The sequence below is a fragment of the Nothobranchius furzeri genome, chromosome 5 (assembly GCF_043380555.1).
Source record: "Nothobranchius furzeri strain GRZ-AD chromosome 5, NfurGRZ-RIMD1, whole genome shotgun sequence".
Lineage (NCBI taxonomy): Eukaryota > Metazoa > Chordata > Actinopteri > Cyprinodontiformes > Nothobranchiidae > Nothobranchius > Nothobranchius furzeri.
The window spans coordinates 47,105,316-47,130,166 of record NC_091745.1 but is presented as its reverse complement, the minus strand read 5'-3'; the positions used below and the strand labels follow the sequence as shown (position 1 = coordinate 47,130,166).

The window sequence follows — 24,851 nt, the reverse complement described above, 5'->3', positions numbered from 1 at the left end:
TCAGATTCTAGTAAAGTATAAAAACCCCAGAGGATGAAATAATAAAGATCAGGACTGAGAGAAGCGCAGAGCATCTCTCTCTCTCTCTCTCTCTCTCTCTCTCTCTCTCTCTCTCTCTCTCTCTCTCTCTCTCTCTCTCTCTCTCTCTCTCTCTCTCTCTCTCTCTCTCTCTCTCTCTCTCTCTCTCTCTCTCTCTCTCTCTCTCTCTCTGGGGGGGGGGCTCTAAATAAACTTTAGAACTCATGGGGGGGTGCAGCGGAGGGCTGAAGTCATCAGCAGCAGGCGGGAGGGGAGTGAATGAGTCCCGCACGCAAAGCAGAAGTGTCCGAAAGTGCGGAGGTTTACTTTGGTTCGGATGCGGCTCCGTTACAGCAGAAGGAGGAGGTCCCGGTTTGGCAGCAGAACCAGAGCAGAGTTTTTACTGGTGCCGATCCTGTAACGGCTTTTCCTCCAGCTGATGCTGGAATGAAGCCCTCAGCGCGCCTGCTTTAGTCTCCACGCCGCCAAGCACGCACCGGAGCGCACGGCGCATCTCCATCCAGAGAGACCCGGAGAGGGGAGCCAGTCTGGAGTTCAACAAATGGATTTAAAACACCCAACTGTTCGGAGATCTTGCTGAAATCTCTGTTGTTTTAACACCTGAGCGGTGGTTCTGATTTGTTCGTGCGCGCAACAGATGTCAGAGAAGCGTTTCCGTGCGTCCGGCTACGTTCTGAAGGGAATGTTCTTCATCACCGAGAGGATAACGGATCACTGACTCAGCCTGGCCTTCTTGGCACATATGTGGACCCTATCCAGGATGTTAGAGTCGAAACGGCCCAGGCATCATTGGGCCACCGTGCACTACCACCACCACATAACCCCCCACAGCTGGGCGTCCCGCTGCGTTTAGGAGTCATCTGTGCCGCAGCCTCTTTTACTGGGGAGTCAAGAAAACGTGGGGAGAGAAAAAAAAGTTTTTTGGGTGAACATTGGCTGTATCTCCTCTCTGGGCTACTATGCAATTACAACTGATCTCCTTTGTTTTGATCTTCTCGCACTGCATGGATTACACTGGTGGTCAGCCGAACAGCAGCTCCAGGCACCGGCAGCACAAGCGTGAGTCTTACCTCAGCTCCGTTTATTTTCTTTCTCGGTTTCAGACAATTCAAGAAAATAGAAATAATAATTTATAAAAACGTTGTTTTTCTGCTCATTCTGATATTAAAGATAACTTCAGCAGATTTCAGCAAAGCTCAGAAAAGCCAGCTCATCTGGTTTAACTTCTTGAGTGATACGTAACTTTGTAATTAAGTCAGACACATTTTAAGAAATTCATCAGGTCGGATAAGAAATCAAAATAACTTTCAGGTTCGTTTTATTTTTGTTAAATTGGTAAACTCTTTAAGGAAATAACTTTAAGATTTCTGTCGTTGCTATTTCTGATTCCGTTAACGCGTGTTGCCTCGTTGCTTTTCGTGCCTTTAATGGCTCGTGTGTGGCTTTGATTGGTTAAATTAGACGCATTAATTAAACGTGACGCCGCAGCTGGTGCGCAACTACCGCTCCGCGCGCGCAAACTCTCCTGCGTTGCTCTCTAGCGGTCAGAGCAGCGGAGTTTTGTGTCTAGTTATCAAAGCTGTGAAAATTCACACATTTTGTCCCATCTGTGGAGAAATTAGCTCCCACTGCTTTTGTTTATTTTGGCTGCAGCATTTTAAAATAATAAACGATACGTTTGTAGTCACGTGGGCGCAGATCCGGAGACTTCTTGATGGAAAACGCAAAGTTTATGCAAACTGACAGCCGGCTGCACCAAAGGCAAGAGGAGATGTTCCACACTTGGTCTGCTGGTGTTCCACCTCCCATTTGTCTCCCTGAGGTCCAACATTGTCTCATTTCTTGGGCTGTGACCAACTCCACCCCCACCCCACTATAGCATAAGTATCAATAAAGAGCATTTTCCTGCTCTGCCCACGCAGACTTTATCACTGAGGGCCTCCAGATGTGCTGGGTGACTAACTCAGTAAGTGATAACTGGAATATTCCATGTTTCTCTGGCCAGGACGCCTGAAACTGTCTGTGATTTACAATAATAGCCCTTCGGAGTGGTGTTTTTATCCATGCCACCTGGAAGCTCTCTCCTCTGGTTGGCTTCAGACCACAGCTTGTGTTTGACCAAAGTTCATGCTGAGTTTGTTTCTAAACACTCTGGATATTTTTTTAAATGTTCTGTTACTTTCAGGGTTGTCCATCTTTACTTGTGTTTTGTGAAATTAGAGCGACCCGGTGCAATAAAATGGGTTCAGGCTGAAATGAAGTTTCAAATCTGAATCCTGAAGTACTGGTCCATGATGGGATTTCCTCCCACTTTGGGATGGCAGCAGAGTCAAACGAGAAGCGAACCCCCAACACCTCCCCATTGACGCTCACTCAGAAGAGACTCTTTTCTGTTCTTCGGTGAATCCAAACTTCCTCCACGGATACAGATATCTACACTCGTTCAGATATATCCGGGAGGATGGAGGGATTAGTTGGTGAGGAGTTCAGGCCGTAAAGAGGAAAAAGGGGGGCAATAGAGTGAGTGGAGAGTCAATGACCACGAGGTTAACATGCCAGAATTACAACGACACAGACAGAGCCCAAGTCCTGAACTTCCTGTGTGTGATGATGCCCCCAACTGGAATGAAGGTCTAGGCACAGACGGCGTGTGCTTCATGAATTATCAGCTGTCGTTTTAGTCATCCCTTTTCTCTGAATCATCTTTGCTCTTGAAGATCTGCTGGTATCACACGTGATTTTGTTAGCGGCTGTCTGTCTGAGGTGTGTTTGGTGCGCGGCGAAGGGCAGGCCCGAATTCCTGCATCTGAGGTTTCTGTGAATCGGGCCAGCTTGGCAGGAACACGTGTGGGCAAACGGACAACGCTTGCAAAGTCAGTCAAGACATTTCAAACAAAGTGTTTCTGATCTATGGTGCACTGGCAGCTAAACCGTGAGCTGGAAAACACAGCAAGTGCAAGCCGCTGAGATGCCAAGACGGCAGAGAAAGAGCAGATTCTTGGGTGCGTACATGAGTTGTTTTAACTCACCTACCATCTGTGACTACTGAAAGGTTTTTTTTAAAACACCACTGGAGAAAAGAGTAGATGCAACAACGATATGTAAGAATCTGAAACATACCACAGAGTTTACCGTTGCAGGTTTGTCTGACACATGTTGGTACCTGAGTTCATCTTTATGAACCAACAGTCATCAGAAGCTGTGTGGTGATGCTCTATGGTGGGTGTGATGTTAGAGCATCTCTTCCAAACAGGAGCAGAGTCTTCCACAGGGCTGCAAACACTTTTCACTTCTACTGTTTTTGTAACTGAAAAGTGTTGAATGAGATGTTTTCCTGGAGCTTTTTTGCCATATTGCTTGAAATTTTCTTCACATACTGATTTCAAAATGAAACTTTCTGTTAAAATGACTCATTTTAATCATACAATCCTGGAAAAACCTCGTCCCATCATGGCGAAAGCCTCGTCCATCCTTCAAACTGCCCTCTGACCCGCCCTCACCCCTCTGTACGTAACCTTATTTGTGCACAAATCACACATTCTCAACTTGGAGCAGCTGAACAGGAAGCAAAGCCAGAGTTGGGCTGCTTAGTTTATTGGATGGAATGCTCCACTCTGCACATTTCGTTTAAGGAGACCAGCTAGCGTATGGTCGTGTTCTTGTTGGGAAATGCTTAGGCGGTGGACCTGTATTCTGTGAACGCAGCCTGTTCTCTGTCGGCCGGCAGAGGTGTGTATCTAACGTGCTGGTTTGTTATGTCTCGCCCTCCGGAGAGCAGAGGGAGGAGAGCCAGGCTTGAGGAAGTTGGAGTCGAGTTCCGGTACGTAGTATGTGGCTCTTTCTAAGATTGTAAACTCCACCTCTAAATGTTTCAGATCAGAGATAACCTGAGTAAAAACGCTGATTTCATTTGTTAATGAGAAAACATCTAAACCAAGCCGTTTGATGCAGTATTGACCCCCTTGTTGAATCATGAATTAATTGTGTTTGATTGGAAAGCTGACTCCAGTTTCTCCAGCCACACCCAGGCTTGATTACTGGCATACTCGCAAATGGGCCAGCGACTTGTGTCTTGAAACCTTGGAATACTAGAGTTTTACTATTTAGGTACGGTGATTAAGAGTCTAAATCTTTCTTATTGGAGCGCTAATCCAGGTGAGAAATCTGATGAAACTCCCAGTGATCTATTAAACTGTCAGAGCACCCCTGCTGCTTGGCTTTTATCTTAGTCACTCATTTTAAAAGTTCAGTTATGTGACGTTTTAATGTTTACTGCACGATGCGGCTAACTCACCTGTTTAAAATTTTACTTACTTAGAAAGAAATAAGAAGTATTACAATAACAACAACCACTCAAACTATCTGACCTGATCCCATCACAGAGAACAGGAGCAATTTTTACTGACCTCCATGTTTCCATGTTTATGTTTCCACGCTTCGCTGTGGTGGCCATCTATCGTGCTGATTCTAAAAGTACTTCAAATCTGCCACAAGATATTTTGCAAACACCATCGCTCCCCTTTCGCCCCGTGGAGGTGATAACGTTTACCTCTAGCAGTGACAAAGGGAGATGGATGTGTTCGTACTCTGGCTGTGACAATGAAAGTCATCTGCTTGTGTCAACAGTGATGACGGGTGCAAGCTCAGCGTGCCAGCAGAGTGGCTGTCTGACCTGCTCCGACTACAACGGCTGTCTGTCCTGCAGGCCACGCTTATTCATGCATTTGGAGAGGATCGGGATGAAGCAGATCGGGGTGTGCATGACTTCCTGTCCTCCTGGCTTTCATGGCAATCGCTCCCCAGAGAGAAGCACCTGCACAAGTGAGTCCCGATGAGCAACAAACTGGACATGATGGGCCTACAAATGTCTCTAAAATGTTAAAATAAAACTATTCTTTACAAGCATCTCTTTTAAAATACTATAAATCGCTTATTCTGATTTAGATTGCCTGTTTAAAGTTGGTAACTGTTGTAGATGGCTCTTTGAAAAACCTTAGTTTGAAGACACAGAAATGACTGTAAAGGTCCTGCACCCATTTATTAAAGGTCTTATTAAAAGGGAGACTGCAGGGTGTGTTCCAGCTACAGGGGCATCACACTCCTGAGCCTCCCTAGTAAGGTCTCTTCTGGGGTTCTGGAGAGAAGGGTCCGTCGGTCTGTCCAACCTCGGATTCGGGAGGAGGAATTTGGTTTTTGTCCTGGCCGTGGAACACTGGACCAGCTCTATACCGTTAGGGGGTCCTTGGGGGTTTGCCCAACTGATCTACATGTGTTTAGTGGATATGGAGAAGGCGTTTGACTGCGTCTCTCGGGGGGGCTCTGGGGGGTACTCTGGGAGTATGGGGTACCAGACCCTCTGATATTGGTTGTTAGGTCCCTGTACAACTGGTGTCAGAGCTTGGTCCGCATTGCCAACAGTAAGTCCTCAAATCCGAGACCACGGTCTTGAATCGGAAAAGGGTAGAATGCCTTCTCCGGGTCAGGGATGAGGTCCTGCCCCAAGTGGAGGAGTTTAAGTATCTCGGGGTCTTGTTCACGAGTGAGGGAAAACTGGAGCGTGAGATCGATAGGCGGATTGGTGCTGCATCTGCAGTGATGTGGGCGTTGTACCGGTCTGTCGTGGTGAAGAGAGAGCTGAGTCAGAAGATAAAGCTCTCGATTTACTGGTCGATCTACGTTCCTACCCTCACCTATGGTCACGAGCTTTGGGAAGTGACCGAAAGAACGAGATCATGGATACAAGCGGTCAAAATGAGTTTTCTCTGCAGGGTGTCTGGGCTCTCCCTTAGAGATAGGGGAGAAGCTCAGTCAACCCAGAGGGGCTCAGAGTAGAGCCGCTGCTCCTCCACATTGAGAGGAGCCAGTTGAAATGGCTTGAGTATCTGGTCAAGATGCCCCAGAGAAGACCCAGGACACGCTGGAAGGACTATGGCTCACGGCTGACCAGGAAACACCTTTGGATTCCCTCGGAGGAGCTGGCCCAAGTGGTCGAGGAGAGGGAAGTCTGGGCGTCTCCGCTCAGGCTGCTACCCCTGCGACCCCACTCCGGATGAGCGGATGAAAATAGATGGATGGATGGTCCTGTATGACGCAAAAGCCACTTTTTTAGCTTTTGGCCATGTTTTGTTGTTATTTCCTCATGAAAAACACCCCAAAGTGGTTTGAGCTTCAACCACACATGTTCCTGTTTCAGCTGCAAATCTTAGCTGGTGTGCCGACCCGCGACCCGCTCCTCCTCATCCAGGTAGTGTCGAACCCCTCCTCTCCTGGACAGTAAATACGCTCTGCCTCTCCGTTCAGCTAGCAGGAAGTCTATTCTTCCCAGTTGTGAAGAAGTGATTTCTTTCTAATCTACTCTGCCCTTTACACAATGCCTAGATGCTAAAATGGATTTTAGTCTGCAAGAGGAACAGGATCCCTGTCCAGTCTTCCTGAAGAAGGGTTTAATCAGCAGAAATGGTCTATAAAACTGAGCCAGAACGTGAGCGTGATTTCACAGACTGTTGATTAAACAACCACCAGTACCGGAGTGGGTTTTCAGATGGATTACTTCTTCAAACCTGCCCTATTCCAACGTTAGAACCCCCGATGGACTGGCCCGAGATGTACGTACAACCAAAATGCTAACTGCTAGCTGCATGGTTATAAAGTGTGTGTGTGTGTGTGTGTCACCAGCTCTGCAGCTTCTGTGGAATTCACATGTGGTGAGGCGGGGTTTCATCAATTTCAAGCGTCTTATTTTCAGTTTGAAGGAATGACTCACGAAAATAACATATTTCATAGAAGTGACATCTCAGCAGTGCCAACGGTAAGCATGACACAGGCCCTTTTATGTCTGGTCATGGTAGGATAAAGTTAAACGGTACTGCTGCAACTAGCCGTTAGCTTATCAGTCCAGTCAGAACTAATCTGATTCTTCTACCTGCTACAACACAAACACCCACTTACAAGAAAAGTGACTGGGTTGTTTATGAACGTTCTTAAGTAAACACTAACGAACCTGCAGGTGACTCCTGATCATTTAAACACCTGTGGTGTGTCTGTGCTTCTCTGACAGAGTGCAGGTCGGAGTGCGACTCCTGCTTCACCAAGAACTTCTGCACGCGCTGCCGGACGGGATTCTACCTTCACCTGGGCAAGTGCCAGGAGAGCTGCCCAGACGGCATGGTCCACAGCGATGCCCAGCGAGAGTGTGTTCCCGGTGAGTGCCCTGCTTTTACTTCAGTCTGGAACAGGACTTCCACCTCCTGCTCATCCACATTCACCCCACATAGCATGTCCATCAGGATCCTGAAGTGGCTCTGTTTGCAGGGTGCCCTGCAGAGTGTGAGTCGTGTGTGAACAGTGAATCATGTACACGGTGCCGGCCAGGTCTTTACCAGCTGAGCGGAAGGTGCTACCACGTCTGTCCAGATGACTATGAGCCCAATGAGGAACTCATGGAGTGCACACCACAGGGTGAGTTCAGTGTGAGAAAGTGTCTGCTTGTGCTCTTAACCTAGTCAGAATGCTGCAAAGAACAACTTTTCAAGTTAACACCATTTCCTATCTGTCAGTGCACTGTGAGGTGGGCGAGTGGAGCGAATGGAGCCCCTGCTCCAAGTCCGGAAGAACTTGTGGCTTCAAACGAGGCCAGGAGACCCGGACCCGGCAGGTCCTGCAGTATCCGTCACCTTTTGGCAAACCCTGCCCAGACATCTCTGAGATCAAAGAGTGTCTAGTCAAAAGGAGGAAATGCCCAGGTAAACTGTTTCTCTGTCTCTGGGATGTGTCGGGACCTACGGCCCCTCTGGGCCAGCAGATGAACCCAAAACCTTGGTGGTCCAGAACTTAATAGCTGTCATGTTTGCTGCCAGCATCATATTTGTGACACATGGCATGATCTAAGGTCTGTATAACTTCCAGACCAAGCAGCCTGTCTTTTATTCAGGTCTGTGCCTGTTTGCTGAGAGGACAGTCATTGTGGCTAATGCGAGGACAGAGTGTGTGTGAGAGTGTGTGTGTTGTGGGGGGGAACACATGTGTGATGTTGCAATGCTGTGTATTTTTCCACCAGACCTCTTTAAACTGCAGTGCTACTTTTATGCACTGGGCAAACAGAGACCAGTGTGATTAATTCTAATGAACTGGGTGAAAACTGCTTTCAGACGCTCTTTTATATAAAATCTGTTGCCTGTAGAGTTTTTAAGACTGTTTTGTGTTCTGCGTACTGTGTGTGTGTGTGTGTGTGTGTGTGCGTGCGTGCGTGCGTGCGTGCGTGTGTGTGTGTGTGTGTGTGTGTGTGTGTGTGGTTAGTGAGGAGGTTGGCGGCTTCGGCTAGTTGTTTTTGCACCGAGGTTGTGTAGTGTTAAATGACAGACTGCAGACAGGCTAGAAGGCTGAGATCCAGCCCCCGGGGGCCTCACACTTACAGAACAAACACTGTGTGTGTGTGCGTGTGTGTGTGTGTGTGTGTGTGTGTGTGTGTGTGTGCGTGCGTGCGTGCGTGCGTGCGTGCGTGCGTGCGTGCGTGCGTGCGTGCGTGTGTGTGTGTGTGTGTGTGTGTGTGTGTGATGCGGCAGAAAAGCATTTGATTCTGGAGCTGAAACAGTCAGCTCAACATCAACATCCTCCCCTTGGGAGGCACGAGGCGACCAGGGGATCAGTCCTGGTTTATCCCCACAGCTGCCAACATACACACACACACACACACACTAAAGAACACATAAACCCGGTATCAGTCTTGAGTTGGTGCTTGCAGCTACTGATCGAGCCATAGACATGAACAGAGAGATAGAGTATGCTGTGTGTGCGTGCGTGCGCGCGCGTGCGTGCATGTGTGTGTGTGTGTGTGTGTGTGTGTGTGTGTGTGTGTGTGTGTGTGTGTGTGTGTGTGTGTGTGTGTGTGTGTGTGCAGACACTCCTATCATCTTTGCCGTTTTTACTCAGATCGCCACACTGAATGGGAGCTAATTATCAGCCTCTCCTTCTCTGTTTACCTTCTGCACACGCTAGCGGGTCAGTGGCCCGACCTTCCAGAGCCCCAGTAATCCTGCAGCAGCCCTCCGACACTGATACATCCTCCTTCCCATCCTCTTCCTTTCCTCCTCTTTAGGGCTTCTCCTCCCCCTTCTTGCCTCTCCCTTTCCTTTACCTCTCCTCAGAATAGTGTTTTGTTTTTTTCCTCCACAATCCTCCTTGTATCTCGTGATCACCCTAAGTCCTCTGGCACGGTTTCCTCTTTAGTCCTCTTTGGTCATAATTAAATACAATCAGATGAGGTTTAAAGTCAGTTTGAAAGCATTTGGAAAGCACCCTTTTTATAGTTTCAACATTTTGTTTAAACTTTTCAGACACAAACTGACTTCCACGTTCATTAGAAAAAACTGATTGCATCTTTTTATTATTTATTTCTAGTAAAATCTGTAAAAAATAAAGTTAGGTGAGTTCAATCAAAAATGGTTTCTGTTTTAGCAAATGAACCTAAATAGACTGAAACCTGTTTTGGGGATTTTTTAAAGAAGAAGATGCCTGACTACTCAGCTTTTCCTACTGAGTCTGGACAGTTTAACAATTTTAAACTGAAAACACATTTTAGACCAAGTATTAGTCCCAAGTATTAAAAACTGTTTTTTATATAATTATAAATGAAAATGAGCATTTAAATCAAATCTCCCTAAATAAGGAAAACGTATTTAGTCTGAACAAGTGCAGGGAGGTGAGGGATGCAGGGTCAAGCCCAATCAGTGGGTCATGCTTCAATCCTAATGCAGGTAGCTGTAGGGACATCTGAACTGTTTTCACTAAATCACAAATAAAAAGCAGCACAAGCACTCATGCTGCTGATCCGTGTCTCACTTGCAGCTCTGACAGCTCACCTGTTTGTGAGGGGAAATTCAGTTTAACGCCTATTTGAATTTTTTGTGCAGAAATCCCTCCACAGTCATTATTGAGCTCACCATCATTCATAAACTCCCCTCAGATTCAGTTTTCCTCTGATAGACCCACTGCCTCAGGAACAGAAACTCAACCATGTTAACGCTCACCCAGACGCAGAAACATGCTGATATACATGCTACCACCAGCCATTTGGTGTGTGTGTGCGGGTGTGTGTGTGTGTGTGTGTGTGTGTGTGTGTGTGTGTGTGTGTGTGTGTGTGTGTGTGTGTGTGTGTGTGTGTGTGTGTGTGTGTGTGTGTGTGTGTGTGTGTGTGTGTGTGTGTGTGTGTGTGTGTGTGTGTGTAAGGGGGGTGTTGCTCACCCCCACAACCACAACCCCCTCCTTTGGGACATCCTGGCAGCCATGCGGGAGGCATTCCACTTGTGGGACAGCCCAAGGCCTTTAATCCCAGCCTGGCTCCCACCTAAAGCTCCCTGAACGACAGAACGCCTGCCACAGAGGATGTGCCACCATAAAACACACAACGTTCCTCTAGCCATGCACACACTTAGATAAACACTTCCTCTTACCCTCAGTGGCCCTCTGCTCTCATTTCATCTGGATCTGTCAGGTCCTCCTGTCCAACTCTGGCTCGTTTCTTACTCCATCTCATTTCCTCTCTAACATCCTCCCCAGCTGCATATCAGTAAAGCTCCTCTCTTACAGAGCAACGTTACAGCCAGTGACAGTTAAGTCCCCTCTAAGATGGACCTCGGGAGTCCAGAAGTATGGTAAAGATTTAAATGTTCAGTCAGATTTTCCCTAAATTTAACAAGAAGGCAGTAAAGAAGACAGAGGGTCTCTCCTATTGGACAATGGTCAACGTGGCATCCTCACCGCTACAGACGTCAGTCATCGGGGCAGTCCTTGATACACCGTTGAAGAAGACACAAATGCGTCCTTCTTCTAAATAAGGGACTAAAGTACCTCTGTCCACTTATGACTCAAAGAAAAGCCCAAGTTTAAATAGTCCAAAGTTGATGCCAATGCTGTTTCAAACGAGCCGCCGCCATCTTTGTTTTGCTCAGTCGCAGTAACATCCCGCCCACCGAACCGACGGCCACAAGAATGGTCTGGCCCGCTTAGGCTCTAATGGAGCGTGGCTAGACCAGAATGCAGAGCGGCGACTGTCTGTCTAGATTTCTAGGCTACTTGTTTTATGTAACAGAGAATAAACCTGGACTTGTTCTGGTCAACAAGCTGTTTGGATTTCCACAAACGATTAAAAGCAAAAGACAAAACTGTTAATAAAACTAACTTCTTCCCGCCAGACCTGATTCAGTCTTTGAGCTGAGCCACTGTTAGCCCAGCGGAGACAGTTCAGCACACGGTGAACACCAATAAACCCAAACCCGTCTCTTCTTGGACTCTTTCTATTGGTCTCAGGAACATCAAAGGGTCAAGAGAAGATGGTAGAATAATCTGCCTGAGTACCAAAAAAAAAGCCCAAACACGTGGCTGAAAATCAGACTGTAGTGATGAAACAACGGCGTTCTATAAAAGGCTTTATTAAAAAATAAACTTCACAACTTGCACTATGATGACTAATTAGATCATTAAGAGTCAGTGACTTGAGTTGAGAAAAAAGGCCCCAAAGGCCTTTGAGAGGAGTCGACTTCCTCGTCTTTCTCAGCAGAGCTCATCCAACTCTACGTTTCTTTTCGTGTTTGGTTCGCCGGCCAGCTTCCCTGAAAGTCTCTGACTTCTGAAATGATTCTTGACAGGATGACGTTTGGGAATGTGCTATATGTCTTTTGACAATGTTCCAGAACTTCTAAAGGTGTCTCATGCAGGAACCGCCACACACACGTCAACACACAGTTTACAGAAAGCCCATCAGAAACGTTCCGACTAACCAAATGCAGGCTGCTTTGATAAACACTGGCCTAATCATCTCCGCGCTGGCATGGATTAGGTTTCTCCTCTGGTTCAACAAAAGCACCGGGGCTACAGTATGACTAATCCACTGAACTTGTAAATAGTTATGGTGTTAGGACAGAGAAAACAATGAGGGCCAAGGGAACTTCCTGTGTTTATAGAGCGAGGGGGCATACCCTGGATGAGTCAGTGGACCAGACTACTCCATTCATCCATCCATGAAACCACCTCCCTCCACTATCACTGATATAAGTCTGTTGGACTCAAAAGCAAAGCCTTGGTATTATCTGTTTCCTGTCCTCTCCCTGCAGGATGTCTCGATTAGACGCAGTAGAGAAGGAGAGATTAAATACAATATGCACAGGTCAGACCTTGTTCCTGGTCCAAACTGAGACCTGCCTTGATTAATGCACATAGGGAGCGAGGTAAGGGGCGTGCATCAAGCAGACAGACAGATGTCTTTCCCCCCTCTCCCTGTCTGTGCCCACTGCCGACTTCAGCAGTTTCACAATCCCCACTCGGCCGGCCAGCCAGCAGCCAAGCAGGCCGTACTGCTCCGTTCCACTCACACATGGGCGGCAGCCGTACAACAACAGGAAGGGCCTCCTCTGCTTTCGCTCGCAGCAGGTCCCATCTCCAGCCTCCCTGAAGGAAGATCTCAGTATTATCATTAATAACTGCAGCTCGAGCAGAGAGATAAACCTTCAGCATTCCAAAACGCTCCGTTTTGTTTATGAGATGATGTTGCAAGAGCTGATAAGTCTGGGAGGTTATTTAAAGGTTTTCTATTCTGGACAAGGGTCCGCTCATCACTGCAGCAGCTGACTGACAGCTCTTTCTGTGGGTAAACACTGACACCTGGTGGTGAAGGAGCCACACTGCTCCTGATGTCCATCCATCCATCTTCTGAACCCGCTTTGTCCACGCGGGGTCGCGGGGTACACCCTGGACAGAGAGCCAGTCCATCGCAGGGCAACACAGAGACACGCAGGACAAACACACACACTCACACCTAAGGGCAGTTTAGACGGACCAATTAACCTAACAGTCATGTTTTTGGACGGTGGGAGGAAGCCGGAGTACCCGGAGAGAACCCACGCATGCACAGGGAGAACATGCAAACTCCATGCAGAAAGATCCCAGGCCGGGAATCGAACCTAGGACTTTCTTGCTGCAAGGCAACAGCTCTAACCACTGCACAACTGTGCAGCCTGCTCCTGATGTTTGTAGTTCAAATGTTTTCACTTCAGTAGAATTTTTCTATCCATGCTTCAGTTTTATTATAATGCTGATGAGTTCCTGCCACTCATGCTGAGTAAATTATTTTCACTCGAACAACAAAATGACTTTTGTTTCTTGACTCCATTAGGACGGAGAAAGACTGAGCGAAATGGCAGAAGGAGTCGCAACAACCGTAAAGACAAGGAGAGCCAGGAGGTGCGGCGGGAGAGGAAGAGAGAAAGGGAGCGGGACAGGGATGTGGGAGAACGGGAAGACTCGGATAACAGGAACAAAACTGAGCACCGGCACCGCCGAGGCCACAACACAGAGACCGTGTCCCCCGAAGACAGGCCTGTGCAGTAATGCTCAGGACAGACTATGTTAAACAGCATCGTTTGACCCTTTTGACCCCTCTCTACGGGGTGCTGCTGCTACCTGTACGAATTAAAACGACTTGACTGTTTATGCGCCAACGTTATGGGAAATATTCAGCCACTCTGGACTCTATGTCCCGTTGTACGCTGGGGCCAAACTCCTGCAGATCCACGGCTCAGTCTCATCTGAAACGGACAGGAGACACCACTTTAGGGACGATGGACATCGAGAACGGTGACCGTGAGGACTCAAGGACTTGTGTGCTTGTTCATAAGGTTATTTAATGATGCTTAAGGGTACAACAATGTGCATCTTGGGTTCTGAATGTAGATTTTATAGCATTATGTAGAACGAATGTTTATTATTATAACTGTTGTTGTACCTGTTCTTTAGAGCTCTGTATTCAGAGTAAAGCTTGTAAAGAAACCTGACGTCTTTGCCAGCTTCACATCCAAACCACGGACAGATGGAGAGCCGGCACGCTGCGGTCAGGAGGGGTTTGTTCAGCGAAGCAGGATGATCGGATCCAGAAAAGTCATCTTGTGTTTTAGGCATTCTGTTCTCGAAATAAAACTCCTGGAACCAAAGACAACTTTATGTCAAATAAAAGTGTAATGGTTTGTATCTGTGTTTATTCTCTAAAGATAATCTGCTGTAAAATGTTTCTCAGAGAAAACAGAGAGACGCTGCGTGTCATTAGCGGTGGACTCGGATCTTAATCAGGAATTAGATTAGGAAGTTTCATAGCTGAACTTTCAACCCACGGCCTATTTCCTTGTATTCCTGAGTAACGCGTATTTATCATCAGTAATAATTGTCCAGGTTTTATCATTGTTTATTACACAGAATTTAACTATTAGCATCAAGTGAGTCATATAAAACTGGCTTAACCTTTAAGTTGGTTTCAACTAGACTTTTTTTTAATTTGGGTTAAAAATGAAGCTATAATATTAATCAGTACTAAATTTAATGTCCCACTTAATCCAGCTGATGAAGAGAACTGGGATTATTTTATGAATTTGGTATTTATCTGGTGGATTTGGAGGGAAATCACTGGGTGTGATGAGGCATGCATGAATATTTGACACATTTGATCCTCCTTTCAGTGCACTGTCAAATAATGTTGTGCAGAAGGGAAACAGGCAAGCTTCTGAAAGCTAAATTATTTATTGGTGGAGTGAATATTTTGTTCATCAGCAACAACAACCGTTTGCATCAGTAAGCATGAAAGTATTTCCTCTTTGTTCACTCAGCAGAGACGTCCTCACAAATGCATGCTGTACATTAAATTAACAATCCTGACAAAACTTGCAAAGTAAATAAGTCACAGTACAGCACAGACACCAGGTATAAGCACAGGATCAGGCCATGTTTGTTAAACTAAAACAGCTTAAAAATACGACCCCGCTGCCAAGACAAAGAAGAGGAAACCCTGACAGATCTTCAGTTACACAGATGTCTTAAGACTGAACCTCCATCATAACTTTGGCTTCTGTTTACTTCATGTTAGCTGCAAAGTCCTCGCCTTTCTTGATTGAAGCCTTCAGCTCTCCGATGGCGTCAGCCACCAGCTTCTCCTCAAAGGCTGACAACTTCCCCAGCCCAAGGTTCTTCTCAATGCCGTTCTTGCCCAGAAGGAGAGGCGTGGAGAAATACTTGCACTCCGTCTCCTCAGACCTGACAAAGGCGCACTCCACCACACCTTCTTTTCCATTCATGGCATCCAGGACTGAGAAGGTAAATCGGGCACCCGCATAAGCCATGGAGAGGGTGGCAGATCCTGCTCCCGCCTTGGCTTTCACCACTTCTGTGCCGGCCTCCTGGATTCTTTCTGTGAGGGCAGTCAGCTGGTCAGCAGGAAACTCTACTTTGGGTGTACACTGGGAAATCAGCGGGATGATGGTCTTCCCAGCATGACCACCAATGACTGGGACATTGACCCGAGCTGGATCTAGACCTTTGAGCTCAGCCACAAAGGTGTTAGCTCTGACAATGTCCAAGGTCGTGACACCAAACACTCTGTTGGGATTGTACACACCATGCTTCTTCATGATCTCTGATGTAATGGGGATAGTTGAGTTCACGGGGTTGGCGATGACACAAATCATGGCTTCGGGGCAGGTGCGGGCGCAGGCGTCGGCCAAGGTGGCTACGATGGTGGCGTTGGTGTTGAACAGGTCATCGCGGGTCATACCGGGTTTCCTGGGCACGCCGGCGGGGATGACCACCACGTCACAGCCCCGCAGAGCAGCGTCGAGCTGGTCTGGGCCTATGTAGCCGGTCACCTGGGCCCTGGTCTCGATGTGGCTGAGATCCGCCGCCACCCCGGGTGTGTGAGCGATATCATACAGGGAGAGGCGACTCACCAGAGGGCTGTTCTTGAGCAGCAGGGACAGCGGCTGGCCTATCCCGCCTGAAGCCCCTAGCACCGCCACTTTGGCGTTGTTGTGCGCGGAAGTAGACAGGCTTCGAGCGAGGCTCGCGGTGGGTCTCACGGCGCGGGAAAACATCCTCTTGCTGCTTCTTTTTGCGGCTTAGCGGAGAAAATGAAAAGAAAACCTCGGGAGCCCCTCTCCTTTGTGACACCAACGTCCTCTGGCCACGAGCGAACAGGAAGTCAGCCTACTTGACATGCGTGAAAATGGTCGCGTGACAGGATGTCAGATGACGCAGACGCGTAGCGTTAACGTCGCCCCCTTTATCTCAGCTTCTCTTGCGGAGGAAAACAAAGCCAGTTAGCATTGAAAGTCGTGTTATTGGCACCGGGAATCGGTCTGCGTAACGAGTCAGAGCGCGAAGGAAGACGGAGACAGCAGCGTATAACGACATGCTCGGTGCGTCACCGTTTTATTGGGAGTTGTCTCGCGACTGAAGGTTTTTTTCTGTTTATGTCGCCTCGCTAAATGAAGCTAGCGTTGTCAAATGTACTCCGTCTACTTTCTGGAATGAGGATGCAGCACTTAGCCCAGCCCAGCTGCATATAACTACAGTCGTTGTTCTGAAGGGTTTGGTTTGTCCTCGGAACAGTAACGGTGGCCTCCCTTCCCTAGCTGTCACTCCTACATACATCCTGTAGGTGAGAATAAAAACGCTGTAGTTGTAGACGGCTGTCTTCATGTGTCCGACGTTGAAGTCAGATGGGTAAAGTTACCGTGAAGTGACACAGTTCGGTGATTGTAGTCGGTACAGAGCTTCCCTTTGTCCCTCAGATTTCGCCTTTAACCTTTACTATCAGGCTTTAAAAGACAATAAACCTCTGTGGTCTATTGGGCCATTCCCATCTGTACCGGGTCGGCCCGGGTAGCGTAGGTTGTACCATAGTATTATACAACTGCGTGCTCATGTTAACGAAACGCGTTAAAGTCCAGTTTAAACGCTTATTAACTAGTTGTTTTTGTTTGAAAACAACACATAGAAATAGTTTATGGGCCATTTTTGCCTGAATGAGGTAATAAATAAAGTAGCTCTTCAGACAAAGACATCACAATGAAAACCATCAGATGTTTAATTAAGAGGTTTGTGTCTTTGAGAAAACATTTGAAAGCCGGCAGGTCTGTTGCCTAAGATCATTAAAACACTACAAGTAGAAATTAACTGATGTGGGTTTTTCTACGGCCGACGCCGATCTGTAGAGATCTTTTTTTTTTTAGCTGATTGGTGCTGTTAGTTTTAGGCCAGTTTTCATGGCCGATATCTAGAGGTTTTCCTCCCTATTGCTGCCACAAATGTCACTGGTACCAGTGGATACACAACATTTCTAGTTTCAGAGTCTTTACAGCAATCCTCATGCTAAGCAAGCATGCAGCGACAGTGGAGAGGAATACTCCCTTTTAACAGAGGATCCTGGCTCAGTATAAGCAGCCGTCCTCCACGACTCACTGGGGATGGAGAAGACGGAACACACACACACGCGCACAAATACCTGATTTCTTAGTAAATATTCTGTTTAGTGAAAGATAAACTTTATTGTATTTATCCTAGTGAATCTATAATTAAACGGGTAAACTAGTAGTAGCACATTCAATGTCAAAGAGAGTAAAATGTTATCAGGAGAGGGAGAATGTTTAAGTAGTTAGCAGCAGTGTGCTAGCCGATGGCCCCTGCCCCTAGTTTTGTTTAACCAAAGTTTTAAAAAATCAGTAATCCAAGTATTAAGTACATAAAACCGGTAAACAAAAAGAAATCTCAGTTAAAATAATGTTTCTGAGCATTTAAAGCTGTTTTTTGTCAGGAACATAAATATAAATACAACTCTGCAATAGCACAGGGCTGCCCACGAACGTGCCTGACTTTTAAAATATCAGCTCGACATGTCGGTCTATCTCTAATTACAAGAAGTATGACTTTTATGCAAACTCTACAGAAGAGAAGGCCGACTCTAGCCTTTTGCTCTGTCATGTACCTCCAAGCTAATGTGGAAAACATGTTCACTCACTGCCTGTTTCCTTTTAACAGCGGGAGGTTTGAAGGTCCAGAAGCGTTCCTAATGATTCGTCAGCATTAAAGCAACTTTGAGTAAGTATCTCTGGGTGGCTTTTTCTGTATGAAAGTGGTCTGTGTTTAAACTTTTCATGACGAAAAGAATAGTTTTACAAACACAAGGTTTATGCTGCAAGGTTAATACTACAGACCAGAGCTGTCATGATGTAATCACTCAAGTAGAACAGGGCAACATGTTTTCAACTGGTGTTTAAAGATAATAAAATGTGGTGGTCTTGCTATAAATGCTTATCTCCTTTTCTTCAGCACTTCTCAAGGATGGCTAGTTGTGGAGAGGTCGACCACTCTGTTGGCTCACTTCCTTCTAGTAAGAAAGGCAGCAACGGCGGCGGTGGAAGCGGGAACAGCGCAGACTCGTCGTGCTCTGGCTCCAGCAGCTCATCCCCAGCTCTGTCGGTGCCAGAATGTGCCATCTGTCTGCAGAGCTGTGTCCACCCTGTCCAACTGCCGTGCCACCATGTCTTCTGCTTCCTGTGTGTGAAGGGAGCGTCCTGGCAGAGTAAACGCTGTGCCCTCTGCAGACAGGAAGTGCCGGACGACTTCTTGGAAAGACCCACCCTTCTTTCCCCGGAGGAGCTGAAGGCTTCGGCAGGAGGTCGGGGTGGGGCAGCGAGCGACCACGCGTGGTACTACGAGGGCCGTAATGGTTGGTGGCAGTATGATGAGCGAACCAGCCGCGAGCTGGAGGATGCTTTCTCTAAGGGGAAGAAGACGGCTGAGATGCTGATAGCAGGGTTTTTGTACGTAGCTGACTTGGAGAACATGGTGCAGTATCGGCGCAACGAGCACGGCCGTAGACGCAAGATGAAGAGGGACATTTTGGACATTCCCAAGAAAGGGGTTGCTGGACTGCGGTTGGACTCTGAGGCCGTTATCGGGCCAGCGAGTCGTGGAAATTCGGCAGATGGGGCCGATGCCTCAGTAGCAGGTTTACAACAGCAGGCCACAGTCGCCCCCCCCGCTGTTATGGCCCCCTCGGCTTCTGCCCGGCCTCCCACCTCTCTCGGGGGTCAGCCCGGCACCAGTTCTAGCCCCTCTCTAGAGGACGCTCTATCTCATCTGGAAATCACCCCCAGGCCCAAGCCTTCTGACAATCGAGCCGAGGCTGGGGAAGGAGAGGGGGAAGACGAGGAGGAGGAGACATCACCCTCCCGGTCTTCTGACCCTCACACCTCCGTGGAGTCTGGCTCTGGAGACTGGAGCGACGATGAGGAAGAGGAGGGAGGGGATGTGGAGCTTTGGGAGGACTGGCCACGGAGACGAAGACTGACTCCAGAGGACAGAGCCCCCCCTCGTGCCGAGTCTGCCTCCCCCCCTCCGTCATCCAGCAGCAGCGGCAGGTCCAGAATGCCTGATGGCCAGTGTACAGTGACTGAGGTGTGAGGGGCTCATCTCTAACATCAACACCGAATGGCAACGTTCCACTCCGTTAATTTATTCCTGACATCATGCTGTTGTTCACAGGTCTGATGGGGGTGGGGGGCTCTTTGGTACCGCAGAATTCAGCACCCACACATCCTAACAGTACCAGGTTGGGTTTACTCTGGGTCTGGGTACTTTGTGTCGTCATAGAAACAAGCAGCCAGCTGGTAGAGGGGTTAGCTGTGGACGAGGTTACATCTTAGCTCACAGGTAGATGCTCTGTGAGTGAGGAACCACGCGTCTGCTTTGTGTTTACATTTCATGTCTGACTCCCAGAGGGAAGAAGGAATAATGGGGAAGGGATCCAAGTCGTTCCGATGAGCAGCTGCATCGTTGTGCTCTGAACTCCGCTAACAGCTCACAGGAACGTTAGAGTTCAAGTCTGGTCCCACAGAGAAATCCACCTTTCAATCCCAATCCTTCAGATTCGTCTAACGGCTTCCCTTCTAAACCTCTAACTTCAGAACGGTAACCTGAGAAGATCTGGAAAGTGTTCACTACAGTTTTTCAGGAGTCCCCGTAGCCAGTTGTGCTCTGGATTTGATCTTGTGAAAGTCCACCGTTTGCAGATTCATAACTGTTCGTCATATGAATGTCTGCATATCTGATTTAACGAGAATTTACGTTTTAATGTGAATTATGTTTTCTTTGTTTTTTGTATTGCAGCTGAAGCTTCTTTAATGATCTTATTGTTCCTGAGTAATAAAAGTTCTCAAAGTGTGTAGTTTTGTGATTTGTGTGTTTGATGTGACCGGTTCAGACGGGAGGAGAACCGATGGCTTCAGTTTCCCTGTGGTGGTGAGTCTCGTGTCTGACATCTGAGGGAAGAGAACACGGACACGCCGCTGTCTCAGGCCGTCCTGCAGAAGCTGCAAGTCATATTTTTATTACCTCATCGACTTGACATTCTGATTAATAGTTTGTGTCAACAATTTCCCTTTGTTACTCGATTTGTAATTAAACATTTCATCCTATTATTACATATTTGTGGTCTTTTGGGAAAGACTTTTACACTAGCTGTTACCAGAGCTGTCGCTGTGCCCACCAGGTGATGACTGCTCACCTAGTAGGTGTTTGATCATGTGACCACAGCAGGTATTACCACCTCAGCTGGGTGTCTAGACAAGAAACGTGACCTCTGGATGAAGGGAAGGGCAGACGGGCTCTTTGGACCATCCACCACGTCCCCTGACAGCTTGCTGTTTTAGTTCGAGCACATCTCTGCTTTCACTAATGTCCTTTACAGACTCGACCAGACACTAAATCACAAGTTTGAGCGTCCCGGTTTGACAGAAACCCAGGACGGATCTGAAGCTGTCCTGTCCAGGGGATGTCCTGCTGTCTCAGCGTCCATGTCCTCCAGCTGGACCCGGTGTGGATGATGTAATCTGGGTTCTTAAAGAACTGTAATAAAACGTGCTTGTGCATAATAAATACTCTTACAAAAGGTTTATTTCTATTATTTACAAAAGTAATGTGTGACGTGAACCGATGTTCAAAACTGGATTAGTTTAATATTTACAAAAGATTTTCAGAGATGGGAGGGGTCTGACGTAGGGCTGGGCAATAAATCAAAAACTTATCATCATCTAAATTTCTGACTTGAGATCATTTTTATGTCTAAATTCATTTAAAAAATGAAATGATGTGTGTAGTTCAGCAGCGTTCGTGACCCTTTAAGAAGCTGTACCACCTTGAGTCTCATAAAAATGTGACTAACACAGCCCCATCTAGTGGACGCTTTTGTTTCTGCATACCTGTAGTTATCATTTATCGTTATCCAGGTGAAATCCTCAGTATATGGTAACATTGATTTTAGGCCATATCGCCCAGCCCTAATCTGACGTCTGACACAATCACGGCCAAACCACTCTAGTATCCTCAGATGTTCCCAAGGAGGCTTCTGATTGGCTCTGCATCCCACCATGAGTTCATGCACAGAACAAGCATGCACTTTATTTTAAATCATGACTCAAACGCCTCATCTATGTTTGGACTTGCTGGCCAGGGCCTCCAGATTAGCTGCCGCCCCCCACACTGTCCCGAACACATTCTTCTCCGTCCTCAGAGCCTCGGACAGAGGGAGCTCCCTTCCCGAAAGCACCACTTTCTTCACAGCCTGGATCACTGGAGCGGGTCCTCTGGTGTAGCGACTGAGCCAGTCCTCAGCCTGCTGCAGGACGGTGTCCGCCCCCCCAGCTCCCTGATGGTCCTCCAGGACTCCATCTGCCAGGCCCATGTGCAAGCCCAGCTCGGAGTCCACTTTTACCGCCCCGCCCAGCAGCTTCAGAGCGTTCTGGCTTCCTACAAGGTGAACGAGTCGTGCAGCACCCCCCCAGCCTGGAACCAGACCCATGTGTTTATGGACAAACTGGATCACGCTACCTGGTGCCATTAATCTAGGAGACAGAGGTGACAGTAAGATGATGGATTAAGAAATACCAGGAGAGACATTACAGTCATTACCTAAAATCACAGGCAGTGGTGAGCTCCGCTCCTCCTCCTAACGCTTTCCCCTCCACAACAGCAACAGAGACCAGAGGCAGCCTGCACCGAGGAACACATCCTCTCAGCAAACCGTGCTCCTGCAGGTTACTGCAACAACACTCAGCTGAGCTCCTACCTGAGCAGTCTTGTAAGAGTATTTTGCATGAACATGCACATTTTCATCCCGTCCTACGAGAAAAGAAAAGATCTGAGGATTAGAAGAGCAGCATGGCCATCACAAACATGTGAGCAGTTGTTCCCTGTGCTACCTGCGGGTTGGATATGGCTCGGACGGCGTTGAGGTCCGACCCAGAGCAGAACGTCTCAGCAGCACCACGAACAATCAGGCTTTTTCCGTTGGTCCAGTTCTCCAGCTGGGTCACCTTCTCCTCCAGGTCCACCATCATGCTGCCTAAAGGAGTTAAGACTCAAAACTCAGAAGTGGCCTAAAGGCTGCAGCTGTCAGGCGGCTTTAAAGTGAGGTTGTCATACCGGAGAAGGCATTCATACGAGACGGGTTGTTGATGGTCATCACGGCTAAGCCAGAGTCCTGCTTCAGAAGATCGATGGAGCCTCCGGGGAAGGCCTCCAGCTTCTGTCTGACCTCATCGTGGCTGAAGCCATGGACGCTGGAGTAAACACCGCCGTGGGCCCGCCTCTGCAGCTGCCTTCAATAAACACACCAGGTGGGGGTTTACAGCTTGAAGAAACAGACAAGTCAAACTGGAAAATGTGTGTTTACACAGATTATTTCACATGATAAATAAGTATCAGCCCCTCAGGGATTATGTGTATTTTTAAATCCAGATTTCCTCTGGAACATTAAAGTTCCTGTACGAGTTACCTGATCCAGACGCCGCAGCAGAGGCTGCTCCTCGCAGCACAGAGGACCATCCTGCTGATGAAAAAGAACAAATGTTTGTTTCATTCCCAACATTCAGCCCACAAGCAAGACCTCTCTATATGAGGAAGTTCTCTAAATAGTTATTTAATCGAATCAGGCTCATGTGTTCACTAGAGTGGCTTTGCTTGTTTTTATTCCAGCCCTATTTAATATTTTAAAACACGTAAATTAGCTTCCTACCTTTTCAACTGAGAGACTTTTTTTTACCAACTTTCCAAACATAATTGGCATTGAAACCATAAAACGGACAATGCGAGTAAAGGAAATAGTAACATTAATCAGATTAATCAGATTACACTGTTGGGGACCAGGTCCAGCTGCTAAGAGTATTGTGATTATTTTATTAGTTCTCCTCTTATTTATAGAAAGTAAAATAAATCCCAATGTGAAACATTTAAAACATAAAAACACCAGGTTGGGTTCCTACATGTTGCACCTTTAATGGCACACGAGAGGGAAAAAGATAAATATCAACATGTTTACACTGATGATGCAGTGATGTGCACATGTCTCTCTGCAGCAGCAGTGAACGTAAATCAACTTAAAGTGGATTTACTGCTGATTGAGATCATGACTCGTTTTTATCACTGCATGTTGAGCATTTCTGAGAAACGCTGTTCCGAGTAAATCCTGGAGCTCAAGGTTAAGAGTCGTAGATGTAAACTTACATATGTTTATGTACTTATCTATGATTAGAGTCCACAGCTGGAGCACCTACTGCCAGGAGGTCACCAGCAAAGCAACACACGTAAACATAAAATGAGCCAAAAAAAAAAACTACCTTCAGTTATTTAAATCAGCTCTAAATTAAATCATAAAAGAATATTTCAGACTAACTAACCTAAAGTGTCTGGAAAAAAGTCAAAAGTCTGATATTTAAAATAATATCAATCGGGTTTGTCTTGTTTTGTTGATCCGCATAAAACAAAAAGCAACGCAAACGATATATTCGCTAAAACGTCTTAAAATGATTAAGAAATGTCACTTAGCACCTACCTTGCTTAGTAGCAGCGCGGTGGTGTTGCACTAAATCTGCTCGACCAGAAACTGAAGCTGGAGAGAATTTGGGTCTGACGTGAGATGTTAAAGGTGGCCACACGAGGGCGCCAAACACAAGGGAGATTTAACCATAGACGTGATTACGTAAATGATGGCTACGTGCTCATCACGTTGATAGACTACACCCTCAGTAATCATCATTATTCAGATTTGAATCAAACTTTCTTTAACTGCAGCTTTTATTGTTTCTTTATTTCCCTGTGCTGAAATCATGTAAAAAGTAAAGTAAAAGTAACATAAAACAGAAGCAAATGTCTAAATGTCCACAACAAATAACGGGTGTACTGATAGGCTTCAGGAGCATGGACTCTGTGTTCACTATGAGGTTCTGCAGATGTCCTGGATCATGTAATGTGATGCCACAAGGTGATGAGAAAAATAACAAAGAAAATAATCTTTATAAGGGACAGCTGAGTTATCACACACACACACACAGAGAGAGAGAGAGAGAGAGAGAGAGAGAGAGAGAGAGAGATCCTGAAGAAAATGTGGAAAAGTTGGGCCTAAAACAGTTGGATAGAAGATGAGAGTCTTCCTGTTCTGAGGTTTGGTTCATACCTCTGTCCACACATCCTCCACCACTGGTAAAAAATATTGGTCCTGAAGAATATTTCTTATTAGGATTCTGAATCTATCAGGTTTTATGATCATGTATTGTTTGTAAAGGAGAAATCTCGATTTTTCTTCTCAGAATTATTTGTGCAGCATGAATCCTTTTCGACTTCATTACAAATATAAAGGACATTCAACCAGAAGCCTCTGCTCTGTAGATCAGTGGCTCAGCTTTACAAGTCCACACCTCTCTGGTCTATTTAAAAGAGGGGAAGGAATTCAGAAAAGGTTTTCCTTAGACAGGAATCCCAGACACGCTGACTCCCGTTCCTGCTCTGCACAGTACATCAGCCCAGACAGCAACACTGCAATCTGTCCGTGCACATCACTTTGTCTACCTGAGGGACCTGTGGCTTTGACATCTGCTCGTGTGTGTGTGTGCGTGCGTGCGTGTGTGTGTGTGCGTGCGTGTGTCCGTGCGTGCGTGTTGTAAAGT

The 24,851-nt window shown here is 46.9% G+C and overlaps 4 protein-coding genes across 7 annotated transcripts; 2 read left to right on the top strand and 2 right to left on the bottom strand.

The window, feature by feature from the left end:
* Positions 1–235: 235 nt before the first annotated feature.
* Positions 236–14,053, top strand: rspo3 (R-spondin 3). 2 transcript variants are annotated; one of them, XM_054740378.2, is made up of 6 exons: positions 236–1,098; positions 4,666–4,860; positions 7,097–7,240; positions 7,351–7,497; positions 7,596–7,781; positions 13,205–14,053. In XM_054740378.2, exons 1-6 carry the CDS (start codon positions 999–1,001, stop codon positions 13,417–13,419), a joined length of 987 nt encoding a protein of 328 aa, XP_054596353.2. In that variant the 5' UTR covers positions 236–998; the 3' UTR covers positions 13,420–14,053. The 2 variants fall into 2 exon arrangements, with proteins under 2 accessions (XP_054596353.2, XP_054596354.2); XM_054740379.2 differs by lacking the exon at positions 236–1,098 and adding an exon at positions 3,451–4,194.
* Positions 14,054–14,579: 526 nt separating this feature from the next.
* Positions 14,580–16,070, bottom strand: LOC107378788 (malate dehydrogenase 2, NAD (mitochondrial)). The gene has a single exon (XM_015949192.3). The coding sequence runs from the start codon at positions 15,939–15,941 to the stop codon at positions 14,928–14,930; it is 1,014 nt and encodes a 337-aa protein (XP_015804678.1). The 5' UTR covers positions 15,942–16,070; the 3' UTR covers positions 14,580–14,927.
* Positions 16,071–16,110: 40 nt separating this feature from the next.
* LOC107378787 (E3 ubiquitin-protein ligase rnf146) lies at positions 16,111–20,073 on the top strand. 2 transcript variants are annotated; one of them, XM_015949190.3, is made up of 3 exons: positions 16,111–16,265; positions 17,887–17,946; positions 18,178–20,073. In XM_015949190.3, exon 3 carries the CDS (start codon positions 18,190–18,192, stop codon positions 19,312–19,314), a length of 1,125 nt encoding a protein of 374 aa, XP_015804676.3. In that variant the 5' UTR covers positions 16,111–16,265; positions 17,887–17,946; positions 18,178–18,189; the 3' UTR covers positions 19,315–20,073. The 2 variants fall into 2 exon arrangements, with proteins under 2 accessions (XP_015804676.3, XP_015804677.3); XM_015949191.3 differs by lacking the exon at positions 16,111–16,265 and adding an exon at positions 16,280–16,507.
* A 714-nt stretch (positions 20,074–20,787) lies between these two features.
* Positions 20,788–23,837, bottom strand: LOC107378790 (enoyl CoA hydratase domain containing 1). 2 transcript variants are annotated; one of them, XM_015949194.3, is made up of 7 exons: positions 23,741–23,837; positions 22,685–22,738; positions 22,333–22,508; positions 22,110–22,252; positions 21,977–22,029; positions 21,820–21,900; positions 20,788–21,752 (listed from the first exon to the last, which is right to left on the bottom strand). In XM_015949194.3, the coding sequence occupies exons 2-7, from the start codon at positions 22,732–22,734 to the stop codon at positions 21,335–21,337; spliced, it is 921 nt and encodes a 306-aa protein (XP_015804680.1). In that variant the 5' UTR covers positions 22,735–22,738; positions 23,741–23,837; the 3' UTR covers positions 20,788–21,334. The 2 variants fall into 2 exon arrangements, with proteins under 2 accessions (XP_015804680.1, XP_015804681.1); XM_015949195.3 differs by having other exon boundaries at positions 22,685–22,735; positions 23,741–23,812.
* Between the last annotated feature and the right edge of the window lie 1,014 nt (positions 23,838–24,851).

What these genes read in the sequence shown, in the direction of transcription:
- rspo3 (XM_054740378.2), top strand. Translation starts at nt 999, where the DNA reads ATGCAATTACAACTGATCTCCTTTGTTTTGATCTTCTCGCACTGCATG. An exon ending in CAGGCACCGGCAGCACAAGC is followed by an intron (nt 1,099 to 4,665) that starts GTGAGTCTTACC and finishes TTGTGTCAACAG; the next exon opens with TGATGACGGGTGCAAGCTCA. An exon ending in CATGGAGTGCACACCACAGG is followed by an intron (nt 7,498 to 7,595) that starts GTGAGTTCAGTG and finishes CCTATCTGTCAG; the next exon opens with TGCACTGTGAGGTGGGCGAG.
- LOC107378788 (XM_015949192.3), bottom strand. Translation starts at nt 15,941, where the DNA reads ATGTTTTCCCGCGCCGTGAGACCCACCGCGAGCCTCGCTCGAAGCCTG.
- LOC107378787 (XM_015949190.3), top strand. Translation starts at nt 18,190, where the DNA reads ATGGCTAGTTGTGGAGAGGTCGACCACTCTGTTGGCTCACTTCCTTCT.
- LOC107378790 (XM_015949194.3), bottom strand. Translation starts at nt 22,734, where the DNA reads ATGGTCCTCTGTGCTGCGAGGAGCAGCCTCTGCTGCGGCGTCTGGATC. An exon ending in TGCTGCGGCGTCTGGATCAG is followed by an intron (nt 22,509 to 22,684) that starts GTAACTCGTACA and finishes TGTTTATTGAAG; the next exon opens with GCAGCTGCAGAGGCGGGCCC. An exon ending in GAGCCATATCCAACCCGCAG is followed by an intron (nt 22,030 to 22,109) that starts GTAGCACAGGGA and finishes CTTTTCTCGTAG; the next exon opens with GACGGGATGAAAATGTGCAT.